At 36.5% G+C, this 10,000-nt stretch overlaps 1 protein-coding gene across 1 annotated transcript in view; it reads left to right on the top strand.

The window, feature by feature from the left end:
• clcf1 (cardiotrophin-like cytokine factor 1) overlaps positions 1–9,381 on the top strand; it is a 14,984-nt gene extending 5,603 nt beyond the window's left edge. Inside the window, exons 2-3 of the mRNA XM_027154544.2 lie at positions 4,192–4,352; positions 7,456–9,381. Coding sequence (XP_027010345.1) covers positions 4,192–4,352; positions 7,456–8,571 — 1,277 coding nt within the window. The 3' untranslated portion in view covers positions 8,572–9,381. The remainder of the gene's footprint in view (positions 1–4,191; positions 4,353–7,455) is intronic.
• The last annotated feature ends 619 nt before the right edge of the window (positions 9,382–10,000 follow it).

Raw genomic sequence — 10,000 nt, 5'->3', positions numbered from 1 at the left:
GGTTGTTCTCCTCTGATCTCTCATAAGTGAGACATTTCTCCCTGCAGAACCGAGCCTTACGTGTGTTATTTCCGTACCGTTCTGTGTTGTGTGCGTAAATCCCTGGAGATTCCTGAAATACTCAAACCAATCCATCTGCCAAGGTCAAAGTCACTGGGATCAAATTTTTCCTTGATTCTGATGTTTGATGTGAACATTAAGCGAAGCTCTTGATCTGAATCTGCACGTGTGTGTATGCATTACACTGCTGCACATGATCGGCTGATCGAAAAAGCTCACAAGTAAGCAGGAGGGCAGGTGTTCCTATTAAAGTGGACAGCAAGCATAATATAATATTTGATTAGTTTGATAATTAGTTTTTGAAAGGAAAATAAAGCAAATCATATGGTAGAGCTAAATGAATATATAGTTTCAATGCTGAGAGAATACTGAATGTTATATTTGCAAAAAAAATAAAAAATCTTAAAAGACTTGGTATTGAAATCAGGTGCTGAACTTTCACGCTTCTGGTTGCTTATTGCACTACAGACAATAAGCCCGGGGATAACTGCCACAAGTTGAAGTCAGGAAAAGGTGTGTCGCTCTATGTTGTAAAGTTATATTTGCGTGAGTGTGTGGTTAGAGCGCACAATTTAACATGTGAAACTTTCTTAGCATATTTAATAAAAGCTTTTGTGCACGGCTCTGCTTTCTGCGACGGGAAGAAAAGCGAGGAAGAAAAGCGAGGCAGAGAAGAGAAAAGAAAAACTGGCAGGCCTAATCGAGGTTAATAAGCTGCTGTTATTTTGGCTGGGGGCAAAAAAGAGATAAACTGCTTCAAAGAAAGGGAGAGAAAGGAGGTGTGCACAGGAGGAGGATTAAAAACAACTTGACAAGCGAGGCCGGCACTGAGAGAGGAAAAAAAAGTAGGGGGGTGTAGATTAGAGAAAGAGGGAATGAGGAGAAAGAAGGGTAGAGGAAAAGGTGCGAGGGTTACGAGAGTGGACAAAAGGATGGCAGACGATTTAAAGAGGAGGAATGAGAGGTAGCAATGAGGGGAGGAGGAGAAGGAGGAGGAGGAGGAGCGGCTGCGAGCACATATTTCACACCTGCTGAAGACTCAACGCCTCAAACAAGTAATTACACATCTCCACCGTGTCCCTCTCGCTGCCTGACAAAAGAAAGAGTGTGTGCCATGTTTGTGCTGGAGGACACCCTGAGGCTTCCCCAGACACGCACACACAATATTAGAGCACTGTCTGAGCCTCTCTGAAGTATGAGAGATCATTTGCTGCCATTTTCCCCGCATGGCTTCAAGGCTTAAAAGGGTTCAGAGGACTCATGATGGTCACACACACACACACACACACACACACACACACACACACACACACACACACACATGCACATACACACATAAACTCGTCATAAACACCCTGATAAGCAAACTTTCCAATGTAAGGCATGTAAACTGTGAATTGGCTTTAGGTCAAAGATACCATATCCCAAATTGGAACATGCAACGGCAATTTCCAAACAAAAACACACCAGACCACACACAAGCACACACACACACACACACACACACAAGCACACACACACACACACATATATACACACACACTTGATACACACTGCCTAAACCTAAAAGCATTCTGATAAGATTTCGTTCACTCCAGACGGATTTTGCTCGACACGTTTCAAGTCTGAAAACACTTTTCCTTCTTAAACATGACTCACCCCCCTGTATTTGTTTTTAACCACAACTTCAAACTGTAATTGAATGTTTTTTTTCCTGTTTTGTTTTGTCCTCAAGGCATCTCCACTGTCTTTGCCAGTTGACATGACAAACACACACAAGAATCATATTAAAAATAAGGAGGGGGATGATGGAGGAGGAAGAGGATGGGGGGTGTTCAGGGAGGGTGGTGGGGTGTACAATGAGTTACGGAGTTACACCAAGGGAGAAATTTGTGAAACAATGCTTGGGAAATCATAACTATAACCTGCCTTTATTCCCGCTTGTCACGGTGCTTTCTGTTGACTTAAAATAATTCCACATGTCTGGCACTGTACTTATGCACAGTAGTAAGTCTCATTACTTCCTCATAAAGCTGAATTAAAAGTATAAATGCAATGCCGTGAACCCACAAATCGCAATCTCCAAAACTAACAAAATGAACGTTATTTTTTTTCCTCTTCTTTTAAACGAGTAACAGTAACAGAGAAAGACGGCATTTTTTAAAGCGTAAAATTAGCAAACACACTAAATACACTATATTCTAATCAAATACCCTTCCAATCATCTAATCTATTCTAATCGTTTAACTAAAATTCTATTTTTTTAGTTTAATTTAAGGTCAAACTTTCAATAATGACCTCATCAGTTTCTAATCGTGATGTCATACAAATTACAAAATAATATAATCTTCCAATTATCTTCAGGAAATTTAAATGACTCACCTGTGTGATTCAGTCTGATCCTGTGACTTCTGGAATGTTCCATAGATTTAACGGGGTGAATATGTTCAGGAAACAGGGTTCAGTGTAGCTGGAAAGCAGGTTGTTTTTAATCTGATGAGTTAAATCTGACTGAGGAATAGAAACGGGTGTAAAAATGGTAATGAAAAAATTTTGCAATGTTTGAAGTATCAAAATTATTTTAATGAATATATTTCATTGGAAAGTGTTGTTCTAGGGGTGGGATGATGTAGATTTAATCTGAAACAATAGATAGATAGATAGATAGATAGATAGATAGATAGATAGATAGATAGATAGATAGATAGATAGATAGATAGATAGATAGATAGATAGATAGATAGATAGATAGATAGATAGATAGATAGATAAGCTATTTACAAATATCCTTTATTTATTCTGAATCAAAATCGATGATTTTTATTAATTGAGTAAAATGTGTATAAAACATCATGCGGTACAACTTTCAAATAGTTTTGTAATATTAAAAGACTTGTTAGAACTTACTTTGTCTATTGTTTATTGTTTATTGTGTATTTTTTTATAATAACAGTATGTGCAGCTTTGAAAAGCTTAATATTTTTATAAACATCATCATAAATAAGTGCATTATAAATACAGCTCCAAAGTGTAAGTACCTTAATAATAAACTGTCATTATGTGTAATGAATTAAGGCTGCATTATAACATGGCAATATAACATGATTATAGATATGATGTATAATCAGACAAGTATGACTATTAACATTTTTGTCTAATTAATTGGAAAAAAGACTAATTCTAGCAAATGATCCAAACATATTTTGCATATGGTGTAAAGGAATAATTAATGTCAGTATAATATCTCTATAATATCTCAGTATATGTTGAGGATTTTATCTGTGGTACAAAATACATTAAAATATATGTGTGCAACCAGCAAATTATGTTTAAACTATTAAAGTAATAAGTAATTAACGTGTGTGTGTGTGTGTGTGTGTGTGTGTGTGTGTGTGTGTGTGTGTGTGTGTGTGTGTGTGTGTGTGTGAAGGGAAAGAGAGGCAGAGAGAGAAAGAGAGAGAGAGAGAGAGAGAGAGAGAGAGAGAGAGAGAGATCGAGAGAGATCTGAAGAGGTCAGAAGAAACAAGACAAATCTTTAGGCAAACACCCGGAGGGTTGTAAAGAAATTGCAAAAAGGGATTTATTTTTATTTATTTATTTATATATTTTTTATTTTACATCCGAACACAAAGACATCCCTTCATTTTATTATTTTTTATTTTTTGGTTTTTACAGCTGTTCTGCAAATTATGTTACAAGCGACAGAAACTCTTGACCCTTTTTTTCCCCCTGAAAGCTGTTTGACAAAGAGGCCCTCGGCTTTGTGCGTATTCGGTGCTGACAGTTGTATTTAGTATTCGCTGAGTGACTGCCAATTGCACAGTAAACAACATATCCATCTTTTAGTAAGCATGTCTGATTTGATTCTATGTTTGATTCGAGTGTTTCGGATTTTGACAGCGAGTGATGAAACGGGTGACATCTGATCCTCGTAAGAGAGCCAACGTTTTTGTTTCTGATAAATTATCCTGTTTTTGCGACGTGTTTACGCTGTAATGATGGCAGTGTATTTTACAATAGAATTGGTGTTTTAACATTTGTACAACATAAATCCTGAGAAACACACACCCACACACACACACAAGTGAATGATAAATCTGCTTCTTCGTTCTTACTGGTTTAAATCTGCAGTCCATCAGGCTCACCTCGTGCTGCTGTTGGCCGCCGCAGTGGGGTGTGTTCAGGTGCAGGACCACGCGCTGATGTTGTCCAATGAGAGGAGCACGATAGAGAGAACGTACGAGCTGACCAAATACCTGAACCACCAGCTGAAGGAAATTAAAGACACTTACGTGAGTCTGACTTAGTATGCTTGTGGTCGTGAATGCTTTTGTTTATGTGTGCGTTTTTTCCGCTCATCTCTCTGGCATCCTCGTTCTTTCTCACACATACTTTTTACTGCCTTTGCCTCTTTTCTTGTTCCTTTTCACATCTCTGTCCAAAGAGCATATGTGTGTGTGTGTGTGTGTGTGTGTGTGTGTGTGTGTGTGTGTGTGTCTGTGTTTGTGTGTGTGTGTGTGTGTGTGTGTGTGTGTTTCTATTATGAAAAACAGAGGGAAAGAGACTAATAAATTCCATTCTTTTTTTTTTATATCAGAATAAACTTAGCTATTAACAAATGCCCATCATTTTATTTGGAACAAAATGATTTAAACTTTTATGCCTTATTAAAATGTATATAAAAATTTAAGAGCTGTAGCTGTGCATTTCAACATTCTGCCAACATTTTTAGGCAGGATAAAAAATTAAAATCACACTCTCACACTCGGAAGCATAAAAAATACTTCAAGTAACAGTTTCTATGAAAGCCATATGTATAATGTCCTTGAATAATTGAACTCAACTGCTGTACTTAGCTCTTACTTTCAGGGTTTTTATACTTTACTCGAGTCTCATTTTAATTTATGTTGAATGTTAGCTATGTTACTTCGTTAGAATTTACCTTTCACTGTAAACTGTTTTATTTATACCTTTTAAATACCTGATATAAAAATTTTATTCTCTCATTCAGCTAATTCAACTCTATACATCAATACTACTGCAACTTTCTCATGCTACACTATGTAATTAATGCCATGGCTATGATATTTGCCTTTCTAGAGAGCATAAAATCAATCCTGAAAAAAAGCACGTTGAAGTGTGATGTTTTGGTAATTTGCTAAAATTCCCTGGCTATATGTAACTTACTTAGCCTATTTTCTTTGCTAATGCTCGGTTCGACTAGCATTGATTCCTGTAGGGAAGAGTACTGGTTAGACAGTGAAGTTAATTCTAGTTAATGATAATATATTAGGTATTTATAGGATATTACACTTCTTTCAATACTTAATTCACTACTAAATATCTGGAGTTACAGAGATCGGATGGTGTTTTCCAGTTAAAAAATTGTCCAGTTAAAAACAAATATCAACTTCAAACATTTACTTTTCACAAGAAAATATGACATTAATTTAATAAATAAATAAATAAATAAATAAATAAATAAATAAAATAAGGAAAAAATAACCTTTGTTATTTTTTAAAAACAAATACCAACATGTTGACTTTCACATGATTAAATCTTTTTGCTGGATCATTAAGCTTTTGACACTTTTTACTTTATCTATATTTATTACTGTATTATTTCTCAGTAGGTTTTCTATCCTATCCTTCATTAAGAATACATTCATGTCATGTTATAATGCATTTATAAGGCATTTTACACATAGTTATAACTATTTGCAAATAAAAAAAATACCAGCTTTAGATATAGATATAGTTCAAAGACATAGATTGTATAATCTTATTTTAACTTAATAACATACAAGCTTTATTTATTAGCTCTAAGTAAAGAGAAACATTTTAAATAAAGACATTTATTAAACCATCGGCATTTCCAGTGTTTCATGTTTAACAATTTGACCAAACCCAAAACTACACTACAGAGATTTATAGCCATTTAAAAAAATGTTCTATCAAAGTTTGTAAAGCTTACAGTTGAAAAAAGTCTAGGAAAATGAATCATGTTAACAATTCATAAAATATTATAAAGATAGCAATAGAGTGTAATGTCGTTTATATATAATATAGTAATGTGTTTTTAGTCCATTACAGATATGACTGTCATTTAAAATGTCACCAAGTGCTCTATAAAACACCAATTATTCGTTTCAGTCGAATTATTTCACAAATGTAATCAATTATTTGGCCTTATATTCATAAACATGTCATTTTTAAAACATCTTACGGTGTTACAAATCTAATTCCAAAATGCAATGCCACTGATTTCACCTAAAATTGCATCTTTCAATTAAAAAAAAAAAAAAAAAAGATAAAATAAATAATTTATAAAAATTCTTCTTCTTTTTTTTTCTTTTTCTTTTTCTTTTTGAACAGAAGCTGGGAACTCAAATGAACCTTTTTTTTATTTGTGAATTTCACTTGTCCAGTGGAACTTTAAGACTTTCTGGCAACCAAAAAAATAACTTTGCATCACAGTGACACTTTTTGTTCTGCCTACTCTTTGTTTTCTATTGAACCAGGTGAAAATCTGGTGCACAGGAGTGTGGGAGTGAGACACATGCGATGAGAGGGGAATTTTTTTCTTTTGGTTTTTTGCAATTTACTGGTGAATATCATGGTGTCCTGGCATAACAGATTGTTTTATGTGCTGTGGGTGTCAGATAGCAACTATCCATGACTACTGTACAGCAGCACAATGAATGGAACTTATTATAACAAAAAAAAATCCTAACAAAAACAAGAAACTACTTTGGTTTAAGTTTTTTGTTTTTCCAGCCTTTACAAAAGCTTCTGCTATTAATTCCAGGCTTAAGGTTGTCAAATTCTAAGCCTGCTCTTTCACCACGGAAAATAATTTCCTAAGTTTCCTTGTTCCTAAGTTCCTTTGTGGAAAAATCACATAGAATTAATTTAATCGTACTGTATGTCTTTTTTAACGTCATATTTATGTGTGTAAAATGTGACAATTTGAAAAACACTTGCGGATTCATTTTACTGTGATTTACAGTAAACATGCATGATATCATGTGATCATCTGTGTTTAGATAAAGTAAGAACACTTTGCTCATGGGAGCAAATCACCACGTTTAAGCCATTGTGAAATGTATTTTAACCATAACATGTGAAGTAAGTGTGAAGAAACCACACAAGATAAAATCGCATATGAATCATGAAACGTGTGTGAAATGGGCAACTTTTTGCTTTGGGATTTCCAGACATCAAGTTTATGACGTTATTATGTACTCAGATACGCAATGTTTCAGGAAACACCATCCTGAGAAATTTTTAAATAAACCAAACGTGGCTTTTAGGTTTTCTGTTATATACAATAATAATATATATATGTCATAATTAGTAAGTGCTTAAGATGTGTGTTCACTGTGTGTCCCTCAGCTCTCATATCTCGGTCCTCCATTCAGTGATCCAGGCTTTTCACCACCAAGACCCAACATCTCCTCCCTGGCGGTTCCGAGTGCAGCCACGCGAGAAGACCTGTGGCGTGGTCTAGAGAATGGTGCCCGTCTGGCACAGAACCAGCGAGCTTACAGTGTTCTGCTGAGCGCTGTGCGTGAACTGGCACGGTCCACACTGTGTCCTTACCTCCAAAGCTCACTCTTTCACTTCTGCTCCGGCCTGAGTGGACTCCTGGGCTCCATCTCAGGGCTGATGAACGCCCTGGGCTACACCCCACCCCTGCACGGCAATGCTCCCCCTTCTCAGAAATACACACCGCTTTTGTCTTCTCAGTATCAGCGGGCAAATATGAACGGCCCTGCCCCGCTGAGGAACCAGGCATCTCGGGCGCAGAGTGGCCTGGGAGGAATGAGGGACGGAACAGCTGGACATGAAACGGAGCGGAAGCGGGATAGAGAAAGGGAGAGGGCTGAGCGAGGGAGGAGAGGGAGGCGGAGAGAGGGGGAGAGCTGGGTGGAGAGAGAGGAGGAGGAGAGAGAAGAAGGTATGGAGAGGTGGAGGAGGAGGAGAAGACTGCTGACTATTGAAGATGAGGACAGAGGTAAACAAACAAGCCACAGTTACGATCCAAACAGCAACAACAATAACAACATGAACAGCAACCACACAAGTTCCAAGCACTATTTCAGCAAATATGGCAGCGGTAAAGACTTTAACATCAACAGCACAGGCAGTGATGCCCGGCTTCCCACGGAAATGGAGAGAGAAGCAAGTATTAGCCGAGAGGAAGAGGCAGACGAGTTCCAGGCAGACGTTCCTGTCCTCTTTTCCTCTACATCCCTCCATTCCGGGCGCTCAGGACACCCCGTATCCTCTCCCCACCCACCACTCTCTCCCCTGTCCCTACTTTACACATACAAAGACGGGGTCACTGAGGTCGACTCGCATTTGAGCATGGCCGCTCCTTCGCCACGCCCTGCCCTCAACGACTTCACTCGGAAAGTGGAGGGATTTTGGGTACTCAGAGAGCTGCAGAGTTGGCTGTTTAGATCAGCCAAAGACTTCACCAGACTGAAGAAGCGACTCCGTGTCTGAGTGAATAACTCTATGTGTGTGTCAACGTTTGTCTATGTGTGCGTGTGTCTGAATGAATGAATGAATGAATGAATGAATGGAAGTTTTTGCAGAAAGAAACTCAAAAGGACTCACATTTTGCACTTGCATGGAAAAAGAGAACTCATCCTGATAAACAAAAAAGAAGACAAAAGAAGAGAAACAAGCAGCTTTTCAGAGCGAGAGGCAAGTCAGCAGCTTGAGGAACGTGAATCACATTTCCGTCTTTTTGAGACCGATGAAAGGAAGACGTGAGACGGAAATAAAAGGGTAGAAAGTGTCTGCTGTCTTAGAAACTGACTCAGCACATGGTGACCCGTGATTACTGGGTGCTTTTATGCTCACACACACTGTCATACTTCTCATAAAGGGCTGTGTCATGCATCTCTGTAACCACTTACTGTCATATTGGGCTTTTTTCCACTGCAAGCGTCTGAACCTTCGACATCAGATTACAATAAATGTGTTCTTTTTTTTTAACATTGACCACTGACGAAGAGTGGTACGAGTCAGAAATTCGTTACTGCTACAGTAACAGCAGCCACATTGTGAGAATTAAACAGAATAAAGTAGGCTATATAAAGACTTGTGAACATATTCATACCATGTTATGATGCATAAATGAATATTTCTACTTATTGTTATATTCTCAATTACTTATGAAAAGCTATTACAGTTTATCAACATAGTAGTAATGCATTTATTCAATATTATACATTCATTCATTATTATAATGCAGACGTTCAGCCCGTTTTCTCAGTGGATTTTCTTTATTTTTTATTTATTTATTTATTTCTGGGTTTGTTTTTTTGCTTTTATAATATATATATATATATATATATATATATATATATATATATATATATATATATATATATATATATATATTTTTTTTTTTTAAATAATTTATAGCATTTGCCAATGTTTCATTTTACACAATTCATAGATCTACATTGGTTTTACTTGATTAAATTATTATAGCAATTCCTTATGAATGCATTATAACATGATATGAATGGGTTTAAAGTTCATACGAAATACCATTGCTTGTTTCTGGTATTTATAGATACATTACAGGTATTTCTTTTTTATATATATATTTCAAGTGATTTTTACACAACAATCTTTTTTTATGATTGTGTTCATTTTACCATTTGGAAATGCACCTTAAAATGTTTTTTTTTTGCCCAACATCTAATCACATATTACTCATATAATCACACGTGAAAATGTGTGAAATGTGAGTGATTTTTTTTCCCTCTAAAGGGGTTTTTTATGACATAACTTTTATCTGGAATGCAAATCTTTGTGTCTTTATTACTAGTTTAAGCCTCATAATAGAACCGTAAAGATTGCAGGTGTAAACGAACTTTCAAACATACCGCATATTCGCTTTCCCAGATGGAGGAGA

Source organism: Tachysurus fulvidraco, chromosome 17 (genome assembly GCF_022655615.1).
Source record: "Tachysurus fulvidraco isolate hzauxx_2018 chromosome 17, HZAU_PFXX_2.0, whole genome shotgun sequence".
Classification (NCBI taxonomy): Eukaryota; Metazoa; Chordata; class Actinopteri; order Siluriformes; family Bagridae; genus Tachysurus; species Tachysurus fulvidraco.
Note: the sequence above shows the minus strand (reverse complement) of the source record. Positions and strands in the feature narration are given on the sequence as shown.